This window comes from Lates calcarifer, linkage group LG19 (assembly GCF_001640805.2).
Source record: "Lates calcarifer isolate ASB-BC8 linkage group LG19, TLL_Latcal_v3, whole genome shotgun sequence".
NCBI classification, from domain to species: Eukaryota; Metazoa; Chordata; class Actinopteri; family Centropomidae; genus Lates; species Lates calcarifer.
Genome location: NC_066851.1, coordinates 9,511,318 through 9,530,013, shown reverse-complemented (window position 1 = coordinate 9,530,013; position 18,696 = coordinate 9,511,318). Strand labels below are relative to the sequence as shown.

The 18,696-nt window shown below is 44.9% G+C and overlaps 1 protein-coding gene across 2 annotated transcripts in view; it reads left to right on the top strand.

Annotated features, from left to right (window-relative positions):
* Positions 1 to 1,434: 1,434 nt before the first annotated feature.
* Positions 1,435 to 18,696, top strand: part of akt1 (v-akt murine thymoma viral oncogene homolog 1) — a 31,410-nt gene continuing 14,148 nt past the window's right edge. The window contains exons 1-2 of one of the 2 annotated variants that reach the window (XM_018690119.2): positions 1,435 to 1,886; positions 6,878 to 7,063. In XM_018690119.2, coding sequence (XP_018545635.1) covers positions 7,018 to 7,063 — 46 coding nt within the window. In that variant the 5' untranslated portion in view covers positions 1,435 to 1,886; positions 6,878 to 7,017. The remainder of the gene's footprint in view (positions 1,887 to 6,877; positions 7,064 to 18,696) is intronic. The other variant, XM_018690118.2, reaches the window with a different exon arrangement.

Sequence of the window (18,696 nt, the reverse complement as noted above, 5' to 3'; positions counted from 1 at the left end):
AAAGTAAAAAAAATACACAAAAAAACAAAAGGTTATGTTTGATCCTGAACTTCACTTCATGGCTTACTTGGCTTTTATTTGAAATGTCAATGGCCCTTTCCACCTCACAGCAACTCTGAGAGAAGGCATGTCTTTTTTAGCATCAGCAGACTTGACTACTGTAACGCTCTCCAATCAGGTCTCTCCAAAAAAAAAAAAAAAAAAAAAAAAAAAAAGTATTTCGACCACCAGGAACCTGCTGCTTGAGTGCTGACAAACAACAGAAGGACAGCAGCATCACATCCATGCCCACACCACTTACAATGGCTACTTGTTAGATTTTCAGATTGATTTTAATATTATTTTACTAGAGAACACAGAGCTACATGTCTGAAATGGTTTTAAGCACCAGAGCCAGGTCCTGTGGGGACATTAGTGTAAGTGTTTTCAAAGTGCAAGACAAAGACCTTTGCTCCTTTGCCAACTCATCAGCCTCCATCTCTAAATCAGTCTATGCTACGGCCTTGTGATTTTCTGGAACGTTTTGCTGTTTTTATTTTTGTTGTTTTCAATGTTTTATCCTTTACTTTTTAGTCTTAGTCTTTTTTATTATACATTTTATGGATTTGCTAAACCAGTTGACTGTAAAGCTAAACACAATTGTTCACACAAATAAAGCTTTGACGGCAGAGAACACAAAAATGCATTAGTCTGCACTGCAGCATTCACTAAACTATAGCCACTATATTCACATTTTTGCTGTTATATATTTATTCTTCTTTATTTGATTTTTATGTGCTGTTATCACCAGATTCTTCGTAGATTAAAAAGTTTACAAGTGAAATATGACATGGTTATAAAATATTACCCACTGCTATAGACAGAGCTATGAAACAGCTTACAAGTTCATCTAAACACATAAATGATTTAACATCCTGAAAAGAGTCACTCATATACTGCACATTTCTTTTTGATATGTTTTTGAACCACTCTTGTGCTTCATGGAGTATATTTACATTTTATCCACATTTTATATATATCCACATTTTGGTAAAAACTTCAAGTCAGAATTCCCAGAATGCACTAGTTCTGTTAATGTGTTAAGTTAATGTGTTGATTTTCTTGATCTTCTATGATAGTAAACAAGATATTTTAGGGTTTTGGGCTGTTTCAGTATGTGAACTGGACACTGGGAAATTGTGATGAACATTTTTCACCATTGTCTGACATTTTATTGACCAAAAATGTAACTAAAAAAATAATCCAGAAAACCAGAAAAATCTGCTGATTAATTCATTAATAATGAAAACAATCATAGTTTCACTAGTCAGTACAACTCATAGTACAGATGGAAAAGTACCAGAACTACCACGTGTAACAAAAAGTAAAATTTCTACATTACCTCATGTGACTCTTTCAGGAAGTAAACAACAGTGATACGTACGTAGGAGCCCTTGAAAACCGTATAGGAGGCCTCTGTGGGTCCCTAGACCCCATGTTGGACACCTCCGGCACAGATAAAACAGCGCAGAGTTCAACAAGGCCGTGCAGATTAAGCTTCTATAGAAACACTGCAGGATTTTTTTCAATGGGACGGCTGACAGCCTACTACCGTACTCCTCCAATGAGTGTGTGACTCATAAATTGGGTCGGCGTTAGGACCCGGGAGAGCAGGCTGCCACAGAGGCATTGCAGACTGCGCGTTTGGGAGGTGTAGTGGAAGAAAGGCAAGAGAGAAACGGAGTAAATGAGAGCACTTTTGTCCAGATTGTTGAAGGACTTATCAACTTAATATACCGCCGAAACAGCTCCCTATAATGAGACGGACACATTGTTGAATTCCTGTCCAGGTAAATGTCCGCGTTTCCTTCGCATGGTTAACTACAAGAGGTCGACAGCTAGACAGGGTAGGTCCCCATTGTACTTACATGGGATGCGGTTATTCTCACCCAAGCTGCCCTGCTAGGCCCCATATCCTTTCTATCGCTAAATGCAAACCTGAAATGAGGTACTTTCCTGACTTCACTTCGCTGTAGAACTTTTTTTAGCTCTAAAGTCCGGGGCTTATAAACGTCCCGGGGTGAATTATAACGCGTTGTTGTTTTTCCACAAACAAAACAGTAACGTCTCTCTGTAGATGTTAACCATTCATTTTTTGACAATGACCACTTTTGAGACACAGCCCTCAGGCCAAAATATCTGCAGTCATGTTACTTTAAACGGTTCAACTCTACGAGAAAGTTGTTTTTGCTGGTACTTCAGGGCCCAGGAGGTAAATGAAAACAAATGAGCTCAACAAGAGAGCAGTTCATTCATTGTTATGAACCACCACTGTGTTTGTTTACTTGTTTGAGTGAGAAATTAATTACCAGGCAATCATTTTACGTTTAGACACCGGCTTTGCTAGCCTGTTGCTGTTCTCTTGTAACCTTGTTGCATCCACATACAGTAATACAAAGTAGTACATATTTGTTGTGACTTCTTGTCCCCCCTCCGCCCCCTCCCAGTATCGCCTCTCAAAATGGGGTCCCAAGACTTTTTGATCCACAGTTTCAGCAGCAGGGAGGTGATAGGAAGAAAACAGAATAGTGTTATTTTCTTATTTTCCTCTCTAGTAATCAGTACACTGAGATAATGCATGTGTTTCTGTGATAGGGTTCACTCTCCTCACTGTTATCATCCCACCTACAGTGATGACAGTTATGCTTGTGTACACTGCATCATGTTAACTACAGGTGTTCTTGTTGAGTGGGTTTATTTTTGTGGGAATCTTATCAAATGACTGTGAAGTGAAGTACGCTCATGAGGTTTCATGGGTGTGTATGCAAAGATTTAATGTCCAACTTGAGATAAACATCATATTAATTGATGTTATTGCCTGTTTGTCTCCACCTCCCAGGGGGATTTACATACGCATGTACAGTGGGGAAAGAGAACATTGTCCCTGGGCATGTTGTACCCGTTCCGCCTTTAGTGTCAAAAATGTTTTTTATCGGTCATGAGACTACGTCTGTCCAGTGTGTGTGCATGGGGGTGGGGGGGTAGGGGACTTGGCATGTGACCCAGGAGAAGACGCAACAAGCTGGTGTAATGATGCAGCCACTGACGGCCTGGCTGTCCCTGTGTTCTATTTAGAAAATACCAGTCACCTCCCACCCAATCCCCTTGCAGCCCCGTTGACGCAAATGTGCCACCAGTTGCATGCAGAATCTGAGGAATGTTGTTTGAAATTTTGTCTCTGTACACAGGCGGACTTATGGTGGCCAGGAGTTTACATGTATTGTCACTGAAAGGGGGTTACGTTTCTGATGATGGCAGCCTGACGTCAGCATCACATTTCGGTTCAGTTCTCGGCCTGTGTCGGGAAACTGAGCAGACTAAAGTACTTTTTGTTTCATTCATCTTGTTTACTAGTTGCTCACGCTGACGGCCAAGTGATTTCACTTGAAACCAGCTACAGAGACCAGGACTTAAAAGTCTTACTCTGTGTGTTGTACAGATCTTTTTTAAAGGACAGAATGAGTTTGTTGTGACTGGTATGTATTTAAATAAGTCTTGCTTGGTAATGCATCTTTAATTTAGTTCATGGCTTGTCTGAACAGCATGAAAGCGAATATATTAAGATGAGTCATTGAAGAGTTGCTGTTCATGTCATCACAGGATTAAAAAGCAGTGTGCCTACTTGGCTTTCAAGGTTACAGTAGCTGTGGTCTGGTATTCAGCTACACCTACCCATAATATTCTTATCATTACTGGAGTGTTTTCAGGGAACTTGAAAGAGGAACTTGGCACTGTGTAGTAGATCACAACTAGTATTGGTTCCATCGTCTCATTAGAGCACAAACCCAAGTGTCGCTTCAGGGGCTGTTTTCCAGCAGCAGGTGAGCATGTTTGATGTTCTCATTTCTTTTAATCGATTTAAATATTTGAGCATAATGTTCCACCTTTTGTAACCATAACCCAGCTGCTGACGTAGTTGTTTACCCAAGCGCGGGGAGAAAATAGAGCAAAAGCAGTCTTGTATCTATCGATCTGTGATGGAGGAAGTGGTGTGGCGATGTCGGCCTGATTTTCTGCTTCCTGTCGTAAACACATGGGACTGTCCTCTCTGGCCCAGTGACAGGCTCGGTGTGTGGCATCTTTCCTGCATGACACTGATTTGCATTGAATGAGGTGGCCCCGGAGCTGGAGCCAGAAAGATGAATGATTGAAAGCCACACTGACGGCAGGGCAGGCAGGCAGGCAGGCAGGGCGGGCAGGCAGGCAGGCAGGGCAGGCAGGCAGGCAGGCGGTGGCTCAGAGGCCTGAGGACCATGTGACCCGCTGTCAGGGTACTGGGTTCATTCAGTGGCTGCTGGCTGCAGTGCTGGCAGCAGCCCAGCTTTTCCACACAGGCCGCAGTAGCAACAGGTCGCTCCCATTAAAACAGCAGCGCTCTGTTGTGGCTCCAGAGCCGGTCTTGTGCATGTGTTGCTTTTTTGGCTGTGGTGTGCGCGCTCAAGTTTGTTTGTGTGATGTATCCCAATGTGTATATAATGTGTGCGTGCCTGTGTCACAGAGTACACACTAAGATGCCGAAGGGATCCAACGGTTTGTGTGATCCCTAGCTTGAATTGCACTCAGTGTGCTTTTTCAAATCCCTCTCCCAAGATCCTTCCAACATTGACTGTGTGACACAAGCACCACAACCCCAGTGCAATAAACAAAAACACCGAGCAAAAATAAACCCTGCTTTCATGAACCCACTCCTGCTCATTGATGGAAGTGAGCAGAATGGCAGTAAAAGGCGTGTTGATCGCACATTCACCGACAGACGTCCCCGAGCCTGGGGCTGTACTGATATGACTCGTAGTCTGTCAATAGTCACATCCACTTCCTGTTGTTGTCCCCACCAGTAAGCTGGATGGGGCCACTCAAACAGAGCTCTCTTTTGATGGCTTTACTCTGACGGAGCAGCAGCAGGCAAATTGATTTCAGTCGATGGTCAGAGATTGCCTGGTGCAGTATGTGACATTTGTGTGAACAAGCATGGCAATTGATCATTCTTTTGCTTCTACCCTGCACTCAAAGCTGTATTTATATCATCGAGAAGTACTGAATGAATGAATCAAAAGGTCAAGTGTTTTGATGATGATAGCCTGCAGGTTCTTAGTATATGCCGTTGATGAATAACCAATATGTCTGTGATGGAATTCAGCCCCATTTGGTTTATCAGATGACTGTCAGGGCAGTTTTGTCTCGTCTTGTGTCTAGCATTTTGACTTGAGTTTCAACAGGTGAAACTATTCCTGTAGTTTGATCTTTTACTCACATTTAGTTTTTATTCTGCACTTTACTCACACATCTCTCGGAAGACCCTTTCACATACTTACTATGTAAGTGCGACAGCAGTTTTTTCGTGTCTGTTTTATGTGTGAAGTAGAGCCCAAGTTGTTGTTCTTGCACCACAGGTTGGGTGTGAATAAAATCAGCAATGCTCACAGATGCAGCGCATGAAGGAACAGTAAACAGTGTGCTTTCTCTTCACACCATATTTATTTCATGACAGAACAGTCTCACCTCGAGGCCCGTTTAGTAGCTGTTCTGGAGCTTTTGGTCATATCACATGATCTTCATCAGCAGATGGAGTTTACTTTGTTGTCATGGATTTGTTTCAGTAGCCAGTGAATACTTTAATCATGTGATGTAAAATGAACATGATTATTTTACAGAAAACCGAACAATCTAATCTTAAAGCCCATTTAGTGGCTCTTCTGGAGCTTTTGATCACAACACGTGGTCTTCATCATGATCTCAAATGTATTTATTTACTGTCTGTTTTGTTTTTAAACAAAAAATGCTGATTAGATAATGCCACTTGGTATATTTGAGGAAAATTAGATCATTCACACAGGCCTGCTGTAGCACAGATTTTTTACTGCATGGCAGCACTGTAATAATCTAAAATTCATTTAATCATAAAGAATTTCATTATAAAATCGTCCTTATGTACAGGGAAATTAAGTCCAAGGCATTGAGGGGAAAATAATTATAGAAAAGACGTCCAGGTCTTTGCTCAAATTTTTTTTTTTCTCAAGCAATTTGTAGCAGCTCAAGTCGATGTTATATGTTTGGAGGCTGCTGGACTTCCATGATAAAAACTCCAAATGATCATAAATGTAGAATACAGGGAAGTTAATAATCAATGCCAAGATTTGTGTTTTTCTTAAGAGTAATGTAGCTTGACAGTGGAAAACTTGAGTTGGATAATGATCCCTGCTGTCCCCCTCAGAAACTTACATATACATACCTTGCACAGCACAAACAGAAACGTCACACTCAAACCTGTCCACATCGCTTAACTTTTGAACTTTCTTGCTACCTGCCTATAGGATAAACAGGATAAAAATCCAGGGAAAAGGATATAGTTACAAAATCAGCATGGGAGCATTTGTCAAATATGATTCAGATAGGATCCAAAACCTAAGCTGTGTAACTGCAAAATACATTTTAAAACCCACCATTTATGCATCCTGTGTGAGAATTATTTAATGACAATATTTTCTAACCCACTGCTGTTCTAGTCATGAGTAGAAAAAACACCCCAGTCTATCAGGAATGGTTGTGTTGTGTGCGAACAGCATGGAATTTTCCAATACGGGAGACTTCATTGTAAATGCCAAAAACCACGGCCTTACACAGATATTTGAACCTTGCAGTGCTGCAGGTTCCACATGCGAATGGGACTGTGCTGTGGTTTTTAGCATATACTCCACTAACTGGGCCATAAAGCACAAGGATCCTCTGGATTCTGCCGTCTCTCCTCTACTATGTTGACTTGAGGGTTAATATTCAGACAAGTGGAAAAAAATCTTTCACCTCAATACGAGGCTAATTTTTACTCTTTTTCAACTAATAGGTAACCACCATTGAGAAGGCGGCTGTAAACCCCAGGACCCCGTCTCTAGGCTCCTGTACAGGGCTGTGTGAAGGAAACTTGGGAAACAAAGCTGTGTCTCTTCCTGCGGGAAACCTGGATCCTCCACCCTGCCCACCAACATGACCAATGTGGTGATTGTCAAGGAGGGATGGCTGCATAAAAGAGGTAAATAGATAAGGCTTTTGATATATAAATAGATATATAGAACGTCTTTTTATTTGTTTTGAACTTAACTATACTTGAAGTTTTGCTGTGCTTCAAAAAACCAAGTTGAAATAAGATAATTACTGTATGCACCTCATTATTTACAGTGTGTGCCATGGTTTCTTTTATGTATAGTTTACAATTCAATCAAGATGTAGTATAGTTGTCATCACCTCATACACTAAAAACCCCAACTGTGCAAACTTGTGGGCTAACCAAGCTGGCACAGATCACAAATATGCAAAGCCCCTAAAATATGTTCATTCTGTAAATATTTCAGAAACCCTTGTCGATACCTGTATGAGAAATGCATTTAAACTGCAAACCAGTCGTACTTCATGCATTCAGCACATGCATGGCAGTTTTCATCCACTGTATTTTGGGTGTTAATTAGAGGACAGTATAATGATTACAACTTTCAGACTAATTGCTCAAATATTTCACAAATCCACATTACCTTCATTCCTGAGGTACTTGGATTCACAAGCGTCTACTACAGTACACTAGTAACAGATTTGTCCTCTAAAAGCTGCAGAAATACCTAAACCCAGTGACATATGTCCAAAGTGATTGATCATTGGGTAAACCTATTTAAACAGGCCGTATGCCAGATCGAATGTAAAGGGCCATCCAATTGCAGAGTCCCCGTCGGGCCCCATTTAGCTGCTCTGACAGTGCTGTGTGGCGTGGCGTGGTTCTGTGTCGGGCGTGAGTCCTGTTGTTTGGACGAAGAGGCATTCCTCACATACCTGCTGGCTTTGAGCAGCTTTATGTGTGCATACTGACTCTGCCTTCAAAACTGCGGCTGCCTCACGGAGCCCACTCCACCGCCGCCGCCGCCTCCACCACCACCGCCACCGGGGGCAAAATAGGATAAGGAACTTCTCCAAAACCACTGAAGGCTCCCGGGCCCGGCGCCAGGGAACCAGGCTTTTACTGGAAGAGGGGAAACCGAGACTCTGACTCAGGGGATAAGGTGATGGGAGCAGGTCACCAGGAGAGTTCCTGGGACTCTAGGGGGAACAGAGTGCTGCTGTGGTGTGTTAGCCCTCGCTCCCCCTCCTCAAGGCCTGGTCTGAGAGCATAACAGGCTGCTGTTTTAGGAAAGGGTCAGCCTGGTTCGACTCAGTCGGTCCTAGGCAGACACACCCTGGTCATTCCAGTGAGTGAAAGGATAAAACTTTGGTTGCTATTAGTGTCTTATCAGCAGAACTTCTATTTAGTTTAGACCAATGATGCAAAGTTAGAAAGTAGTTAACAAAATTGTATATAGCTATTTAGAGCTTTCACTAACCCACAATCCTGGATGTCTCACAAAGCATCTGTATCTACTGCTACAAAGCTAAATTCATGTCATGAATTAGATTTGCATCATATATAAAAGGCATTAGAGGCAAACTTTGTGATTCTGTCTGTTAAAGAAAAAAATGAGAACAGGAACATCATGTCTTTGGAAGCGAACATGTAAAATTGCATTTGTTTGGCAGGACAGTCAAATGTTTAGGCTGAAGCATCATTCATTCTGAGTCTGTAAATTTGTATACTCACAGTTAATCTTGTGCTTGCTCTTACTGTCTATTCCACAAAATTGGCATGTGTCCATTTTTTCACACCTTCTCCGGCAGTGCTGATAAGAGTGGAAGATTGTGATAGAAATCCTGTGTAAAAAAATAACCATGAGAGTAGTCAAATAGTGACTATTAGAAAAACAGTCAGGTTGTGTGGCAGTATATGTGCACGTACACACACCACACATACACATAGAGTGCTAGCAGTGACACCCTTCTACTCTATGCGTGTGACGCACACACATACACACACTAAACAAACAACCCTTCAGGAATAGTGAGTTGGCATGCTGTCGCAGCCCAGCAGCTGTGCCCTGTGAAATGTCACCCAGAGCTTCGGTGTTTTGATTGGAGGGCGTCCGCCTGCCTCCTTGACAGGAAGGCTTTTAGTGTCGCGTCACTGTCATGGAGTCTTTGCCCCCAGAGTCACCGCACAGAAGGTGAACCTGCAGTAGCCCTGTCTCGGTGTCCATCACCTCAGCCAGGCAGCCCCCACTCAACCACTGTCATCCCCGCACTGCACCTTGAGTGGAGCTTTTTTGTGTGGTGGCGCCACCCAAGTGACTCACATCACCATGTGGGCGTAATAATAAATGGCTTATACCGCTTCCAAGTGTGTTCAGCATGCTCATTACTCCCATGTGTGCACTCAAAACACTAATTTAATGTTTTACAAAGGCTAGCCCTCCATATTTCCATCAACATTTTGTGTGTGTTCCGTGGACATGGTCTAGCAGCATGACTTAACAAAAGCACGTACAGTCTAAGTGTTGCCTCGTCCTCTGCTAAAGCCACGTTTAATGGCTCTATGTGATGAATGGATTTCATGGTGAGCAAGTCACAGGCACAGAGAGCTGCAGCTCTGGTGCATCAGCTGAACACATCCACTCACACTCTCTCTTTTGATTCCTGTCTGATTAATCACTTTTCAACATATATAAACTCTATGGAGAGTCCTGAAAGAAATTGGGGCAAGCGCCTTGCCTTAGTACCCCCTACTCCCCCTGCCCCCATTAGAGCTAATCTGTCATTAGAGATGCAGATTCTTGGCCTCGGAGCGATCCGTACATTTGTCCCAGACAGACCGCACTCAGTGAGATGATCTCATTCTGAAGGACACACCTTGATACTTTCTCCTTAAGCCCTGCGCTGCAGTAATGTGTCTGGCCTGTGGACACTGCCTGGGATGTGTTGTTGTGACTGTTATCTTGGTTATCTGTTTTTGGAAGGACAGTTTTGGAATGCAAGACAAAGCAGCTGAGCAGGACGGGTGTGTGTGTGTGTGTGTGTGTGGTGTGTGTGTGTGTGTGTGTACGTCTGGATATGCATATGCAAATGTGTGAGTGTATGGACAGTGTGAAGCATATTTATTCAGACGTTACGCTGCCAGCAGGACATTGCCCAGTGCCCTTATGCACAGACCGCATCGCAAGTACAGCCTTGTGAAAACACTGTAACTTTGTTGTTACTATCATAACCAGTTGTTATATGTCCCCAAATGATACTTCCCTTTTAGATCCTTCACAGAGTGCACCCACACACTTTGAATGTGCCTACGGCCTCTAGTGGCCACAGAGGCCGAGTAGCATGTTATTTCTTTTTGCAAGTGTGTTTTTCCAAAGTTTCCATCAAAGCCAGAGCATCATCAGACATCAAAGAGGCAGATTGTGGGTTCCCTAGTTTCCAGGGAAGCGCTGTGGCCAAGAACCCAGTGAAGCTCAACAGAACAGCGCTCGCTTGTCCTCCCCTCTTCCCTGGCCCTTGTTTGTTTGACTCATTTGCTCCCTGACAAGTATAAAGAGCCGGCCCCCTCGTTAGGCTAACGAAGGCCGCAACAACTGTTGGATTTGGGTAGCACGCTCAGCTGGCTCCGGCTCATGAGGGGAGGGAGGGAGGGAGGGAGGGGAAAGCAGAGAACACACCAGTTAGAGATAGCGAGGGAACGATGAAGGGGCAGACAGAGAGAGACAGAAGTTGAGCAGCGTCTTTGTGATGTTCCCAGAACATTGCTCAGTGACCCAGTCGGCCTCAGCAGAGTGGATGGATGCTGTGTGCGACGTGCCACACGGACCCTCTCGTGGTTTGGTTTGGAGCGCATGAGCTGATTTGCTTCTTCGCTGGTCATGCGACTGAAGGACACCCATGAGCTGCTCCTCCAAGCGAGACCTTGTTGGTGGTCCAGGAGAGCGCATGAGACACAGTGGAAACGACGGTGTGGGTGGGGGGGGGCGGTGGGGGCATGCACACCAGACACAGTAGTCAGTGTAGATGAAACAATTTTCTTTCATCGTTTGAATATCTGTGCCTTGTGCATCTGGTGAACAGGCCTCCAACAAAGTCGGCCAGCATTTTCCACATTTGTATTAGTTTTCTCTGTAAGAGTTCAGCGAGGGAATGTGGTGTTTCCTGCTCTTCAAAGGAGCAGACCCACCTGATTAAGAATGTCTCATGATGCTGCAATGCTGACTGTCTCAGGACTTGAGGACTTTGACTTGCTGCCAGCTCTGCTGCTGGGCTCGCCCAGGCTCCTACACATCCCCTCATTATGGCTGTCATGGGCCACACACTGCTGCAATACACAAACACACATTCGCATACACACACACACACACACACACACACACACACTACATACTGCAGAACTACTGCAATAGCTCATCCCATTTGCTGATATTTTCAGCTATATTGTTAGGCATTTCACAAACAACTCCCAACTGCACATAAATAACTAAATCTTTTTACATGAATTCAAAATGTTTTATGTTTTTTAGCTGTAAAATTGTGTCATGTATTACAGTTAAAAGAAATAAAGTTATTCAGTGCTTTAGTAGTTTTAGCAGTGTGTGTTTGATACATTAGAGTTCTACTTTTGTTGCAGCCTTAGTAAAAGACCAACTTCTGTCATCTGCACATTTATGAAATGATAGATGGCCGATAAATATTAAATAACTTGTGTAAAAGTATTCAGAATTAACAGATGATACAACTTAAGAAACACAGTTTCATCAGCAGTTTGCAGATTACAGCAGTGGAATGATTTTGATTATTTATTCAGCAACTCTCAATTCAAAAACGTCATTAATGTATAAAGAATCAAACAATTAAAGATCTAGATATACAGTGAACATTGACCAATGTGTATATTAACATCAGAGTTTATTAAAAAATAATTTTCAGGTTCAAGATCAGGTTTTGATAAACTTTTTCAGAGTACAAAGTCAAAGCCTGAGTTTCCATACAATATTCATTATAAACTACACCCAAACAGCAGTGGAAGCTGAAGTACCAGATAGATCTGGTAGTGGAGCCCCTGTAGGCAGGGTCCAGCAGCAGAGGGTGTCACACCGGGAAGCCAGTGCTCTGGCGGGTGTCTGGCCGTCAGCGCAGACCCCCTGCTCTGGGTAATGGGAAGCAGTCTTCCTGCTAAATGTGGTGGAGAGAAGTAAATTACTGGGGTGCAGCTGTCAGCAAGCAGGCTGGCTGGCAGGGTTTTGAGGGGTGGTGGAGGGACCAGGAGGCTGAGGGAGGTGGCACCTTCACCGCTCGCCCGCCTCTCACGGCAAGCCCGCTGTGTGCTTACTTTGCTGTGCAGAGTCCGCCTGCTCGCCACAACTGTGGTGCTCGGCAGCGCTCTCGGTCTCTTGTTCTTCTCTTCCCTTTTTTTTGTTTTTGTCTCTGCAGTTGTTTCCTCGCTGTCTTCGTCTCTGTCCTTCCTCTCGTCCCGTTCCATTCTTACTCCCACATTCTTCCTCTTCTCGTTTCTATGAACTCCCCTCTTTCCTCTCAGCCTCTGCCTGCCCCCCCTCCTGCTCTCCCTCCCACCAGCTCACCACCCCCTCTCAATACTCCCCCCCACTTCCAGCGCACGCTCCCCACCCACCACCCTGTTGCTAGGATAATGACCCTGCTGACAACTCAGACCCATGGCGGAAGCGGCTATGGACCAGCGAAAAAGCTCCCAGTCTCCGACATCAATCACATCACTGGCACCTCTCCCCAGTTTAGGCAGGGTAGGGGAGACAGAGAGATGAAGGGGATGCTCAGCTGTCTGCAGACTAAGAGTTGACTGTACACTCAGCTTATCCTGGTACTCAGAACATATTTTACATGTTATTCAGAGGCCTTATATCATACTTTTTGGAGGAAGTTGGTCTATGAATTTTAACAGCTGGAGAGGATCTATCTCTAGAGGTTATTCTTTGCTTGTTTGAGGTTGTTAGATCTTACGCTGGTCATTGAGAGTTCATTGGCACTAATTTGCTCTAAATAATGTGTGTTTATTTGTTTGCCATGCAGTAACCCAGTTAACTAATCCATGGACTGCTTGTTTACCCAGGGAGAGGGGGCAAATCTCAGCCCCAGTGTGGCAGGGGGGAACTTCCCACAGTGTCTCTATGGTAATCAGCAGGTGTCACTCACCACAGAGAAGAAGTGAGGGCTTTCTTATGAGCGTGAGAAAGAGGGGCAGCCTCCATCGTGCCCCCCCATCCCCCTTGCTTTTTTTTTTTCCTGTTGGGGTAGCAGCAGCAACCGTAGTGACAGGGAGAAAGAGAGAGGGATAAGGGCAAGAGACAAGAGAGGGCTACATTGGAGGCCAGGGTGGCCCTTCCCCGCAACCTGTTGATGCTGCTGCCAAAGCCCTGGCAATGGAGCCCCCCATCCAGCTGCATGGGAGAGAGAGGGAGAGAGGGGCCAACAAAAGAGGTTTGGAGAGGGGGGGGGTGTCAGGAAGACATAAAGAGGAAAGGAAAAAAAAAAAATGAAGGAGCCTAAACTCCTGGACAGTTTAGGATGGCATGTAAGCCTGATGCTGCCTTATATGGTCACAGTGAGAGGGTGCAAATGGGTAGATGGGTGACCGGGCAGCACAGGCAGCCCAGCTCAGAGCTCTGCGGCTCAGGGTAGAGGACGGTGTGGGGCGGAGTTTGTGGTTGCTGGGGCTCAGTGGTGACCCCCTGCATCAGGGAGCCCCCTCTCCTCTGGAGCGGGCGGCCCGTGGCTCATTGAGATGCAGGGCACAGGGTGGCAGGCCACAGCTGCAGCCTACAGGCAGAACCCGGCAGAAAAGGGCCGAAGGGATGGCGGGGGCGGGTGAGGAAAAACCAACAAAAGGCGCAGCCCCCTCCCCCCTCCTCCCTCGCTTTGGAGTTCTAATTCCCTAATCCTCAACCTCCGCCTACCCCCCCTCCTTCTCATCCGATTCTCACCACTCAAACACACACACACACTTGCACAGTTCATGCAGTTACCACTGGCTCCCTTCCTCTCATCCCCAAGCTATGAATGGCCAGACGGGGACAAAACCCAACAGCAGCCCCCGCAGGAAGTCCAACCACTGGGTGTGGGCACTGAGAGGCGCATTTTGTCTGACCCTCTCTTGGTTCCTCTCACTGTGTGTGTGTGTGTGTGTGTGTGTGTGTGTGTGTGTGTGTGTGGTTTATATGATGCCAGATGACTAAGGTGAAACTCTGTTTTAAGATTATTATTGTTTTGGAAATGTTATTAAAACTCATCAGAATGGAAGAAGACAGGACAGAACCGGGGGTGGGGGGGTGAAGGATGACATGCAACAGAGCTGTTAGCTCGGACACATTGTTAGGACACCGTGGCCTCTCTTTTGGGGGCCACATGATGAATGCTGCATGATGTGTCTTATTAAAAGCCAACAAGCCCACAGCAGCTGGGACCTCAGCATTCCTGTCGTTGTCACATAGAGACAGACAGAACAGGACGCTCCTCGGAAACAGCCACTAACTTCTGTCACTCTCTGTCTCCTTTCTCTCTCTCTCTCTCTCTCTCTCTCTCTCTCTCTCTCTCCCCTCCCTCTCTCCCTCCTCTGTCTAAAGCCTCCCACATTTTTTTTCCTTTTATTTATTGACCCCCTCAATGAGCCTGCCTCGCCAGCCCTTACTGTTAAAGCCTCTTAAACCAAGTTGACTTGCAAATGGCTTCAGTGTCAAAAGGGAAGCACTAATATAAATTGTAATTCATGTGCGTCCTGTTTTTCCACGCTATTTTCTCAGGGATCGGGTACAAATTTTTAGATTTGTAAAGTCACATACACTCACCATGTTCCAGAGATGCAAGTTAACCTCTGTGGGGTTACCATTTCATATCACATACCCTTATGTTTACATAAAAATTGCTCCTGATTTGTCACACACATGCATAAGCAAACAAGACTTGTGCTCCACTGTGTACAGCTGTGGCTGAACCTGTTCTCCCCCCCGCCCCTCGTGCCTTGTTGTGTGTGTGTGTGTGTGTGTGTGTGTGTGTGTTTAGGGTATAGAGGGCGTGTCAGTGGCATGCTAGAGCTGTCCACACACGGGGCCATGCCGCAGTTGGCAAATAAAGATGAATTCTGTTGTGTTTGGCAGCGGTTCTCTGTTCATTATTTTCCACTTTGCCCAGCGCGCATCCCAGACCTCAGCAGCTGCTTGTCATGTAAAGACACTCTATCAGGCCCTGACAGCTCCTCCCATACACACACACACACTCGCACACAGAGTACGCATGGCTCATACACACTTCGCTTCATGCTCACACCCCCCGCTCGCAGTCCTGCATATGTGGGGAACATATGTAGTGATCTGTCTCACTACCACTCCACTCAGCACAACTCTTTGCACACTGTGTAGCTTTCTCATCCCCTCGAGTTCCCTCATCTCTCATCTGGTGTCAAATCAGTCTTCTTGTTCTTCTGTCCTTCCCCTAATTTGGTTGAGTTGAGTCACATGTCTGCTGCCACACTTTACATTTATTCGAAAATGATTCGGGGACACAGATTATTTAGTGGATTTCCTCGCAGCCAAGTGCGTCTCCGTTACAGTCAGACTTGACACGTGAAGCAGGTTCTATCTTATCTAGGTTGTGGTCAGTCTGTCTGTTGGCTAGTTTCCTGTTTTGGAGAACACATTGACATCAAAAGGGTTTAGTTTACTGGAACTCTGCAATGATGAACTGACTTAAAAGCAGAAGGCTCTCCTGTGTTGTTATGAGGCCCATTGTCCTTTGTCAGCAGTCTGCACTGTGTTTCTCACTGTACACAGGATGCATTTGGGATCTATTCTGCAAAGCATTGAAGTCAAGTCATATAAAATATTTAAAGCTACTGTAAAGACAAAAATTTCTAATAATATTTAGCGACTAGATTTGTTCTTGATTTATTTTGCTGGTCTATGTTACAGTTGCACAACACTCCTTGTGCATAATTACCATAGTAATATAATTCTGTTCCCTCATTTAATCCCCTTACTGTGTTTGAGTCAACAATTTAAAAAAAAATAAAAATACAGAAAGTGCAGCTGTCAGTTTCACTTTCCCGTCTTGTCAGTGCTTATGAAAGGCCACGGCGCGGAAAGTAGAACAGAATAAAAGTAGAAGGGGAAATCGGTGCAAATGGGAAGCTGACAAGGGTCATCTTTGTTGTTTACTCTCAGAGCGCAGACTGTTTGCAAGGGGTTGCGCTGCAGAGCAGTGGAGACACAAACACACACATACACAGACAACCGGATATAGCTGCTTCCACTGCTGTCATGTGATCAGGTTTGTGGTCACAGACGAGGAAGTTGCAGTGTCCTCCTGTCTAGAAAGAGCATGCACCAGTTAAGGATGTACGTTGCAGCCGTGGTGTTCTCTGCGGCAGCCTTGTAATATCAAAGATGTGCATCAGTGTTGAAAAATACGACAAAAAACGCACACAAACAGTTTTGCTTTTTCTTTCAATAGCCACCTGTGGAAAGTGTGACCTCACTTGATATGACCCATCCCCAGTGACAGTACAGATGCATCATCCCGCCATCTATATATAATCATATTATTTAAGCACAGTGACGGTTGTAAGGAGTCTAGTGACTGGGAATGGTGAGCTGGCATTGTCACATCCCTGACATCTGTGTGACATGAGGCCACCTGAGTGTGGGAGAATATCTACCAATGCAGTACACGTCACACCACGTGCTGCTGCGTCACAAATGACCACCCAGGCTACCTCTGGTGGGTGCTGTGCGTCAGTGGAGCTTGGCAGGACAAGTTTAGAGTCTTCCAAAACTAGATGTTGTTGTAATCTTTTACACACACAAACACCTTTCAGTGCCTACCAGGCCGTGTGCATACACAAATGTATTTACACACAAGCACATACATGCGTACATATAAACACCTGTCTCTGAACATCAGGATCCACTGTTATGTACGTAAGGCCTGTTACTCAGTCTGGAAGTGATTTTGCTGCATTCCTGCTGCCAAACCAAAAACTCCCAAAGTGAAAGTTTAGTTTCCACCGGCGAGTCAAGCATGTACGTTGAGCTTTTCGTCTGGTGTCATGGTGTCAGGTAGGGGGCTCATTATGCTGTCTCTGCATTGTGCACATACTGTCCTCAGTGTGGGCTGGCATGGGCTATAGCTGGGGGATATGGGTCAGCCAAAACCTGACCACAGAGCGAGGCACCAGCTGGGGCCCAGCTGAGGAAAACGAGGCTCGGTGTTGGAAGGGCTCAGGAGACTTTCTGGCCACAGTGTGAAAGATTTAGGCAACAGTATGTTTGTGTTGAACAGGACTCCTGGGTTAATTCCCACCTGATACTTGTATGACTACATGTGCTCTTAAATGGAACCTCTTTTGTTCTTTCATTATTTCGGCAAGCACCATTGTGCTGAAGTAAGGAAGTCTGGTTCCCTTGAAGGGTTGTGATAAATAACACCACGCATGTGGATTCTCTGGAGACTGGCGTGCACGTGTGGGTGACTGATGTGGAAGTTGATTGGTGAGGCTTTGTAGTTTAAAACAGACAAAGGACTCATCAGGAGAATTGCGTTACATTGAAACAGGCGTGAGGGAAATTTACCAAACGTATTCCTGCCGGCGTGTATTTCAATTAGGACAACACATCCAGTACATGCAGCTTTGCTGGAAGGCGGCGAGAGTGGCAATCTGATGGCTGACAAAGTCAAGCTAATTTCTAAATGAGCTATGTTTGGTGTGAAAACACTTACTCTGCAGAAAACGAGATGAAAAATCTCCTACCGTGCCACGATGAAAAATGTAATAACATATTGGACATCTGCTGTGGATTGAAGACTAAAGTATATTGTGTTCTGGGGCAGATGTTTCCTCTAGTGTGGTGATTGGTGCCAGCACCTTGCCAGTCACAGTGAATCAGGTGTTTTTTACACTTCGGTGTTTGCTTTGGGTTTAATGGCTTGATGCTCTGCTGGAACCTGATGTACAGACAGCCTGTTTTACGAGGCTTCATCCTGCTGCATGTGGTCAACTTTGCCAGAGTGTCTGCTCTCTTCTAAAGTGTCCTTTTCCTTTCCTTCTCGCCTTTTATCTCGACTGAGAAAAGCCATATGGAGGATGTCCTATTAGAGTTCACCGCTAGTGTCATCACTTTCTGAAAAAACGCTGAGAAGAAGTTGGAGGAGGAAGTTCATAATTTTGAGGTGTCAAAAGTGACAAATTGAAAATTGACATTCAGCCGATGTTGTAAATTCTTGCAATCCCTTTAAATATTTTATAAGAACATACACTAAACAGAAGACATCACTAACTGCTATTTGGTCTGGACTGTTTCAGACTGATCTGTTATCAGTTTCATCAGTTAGAAGTGAGTGTCTGAGGGAGGGTAACAGAAGCTCATATTGACAGATCTCCTACCTCTCCCCCGACAGGCGCACGCACACACACCCTCTCTCTCTCACACTCACACACACACGCGCGCCACACTTCTGTGTTCGAGGAAATGGGGCAATTAAGGACAGCTTGCTACGGCTCTGCATGGGGTTAATATGCAGCTCCGTGATTAAAAATAAATTACACTTTTCCTGTATAAATATTCAAGTCCCACTCCACTGTGTGCCACTGCCTTGTTATGGTATGTAAGCTATTTTTTTCTCCCCCCGTCTGCACAACATCTGGCGCGACATTTCCTGAAGCATCACCAGAATAAATTGAGTTTCGTCTGCCTACGAGAGATTCATTTGTGTGATGCTGGTGTGTCTAAGCGAATGGGACGGACATGCATG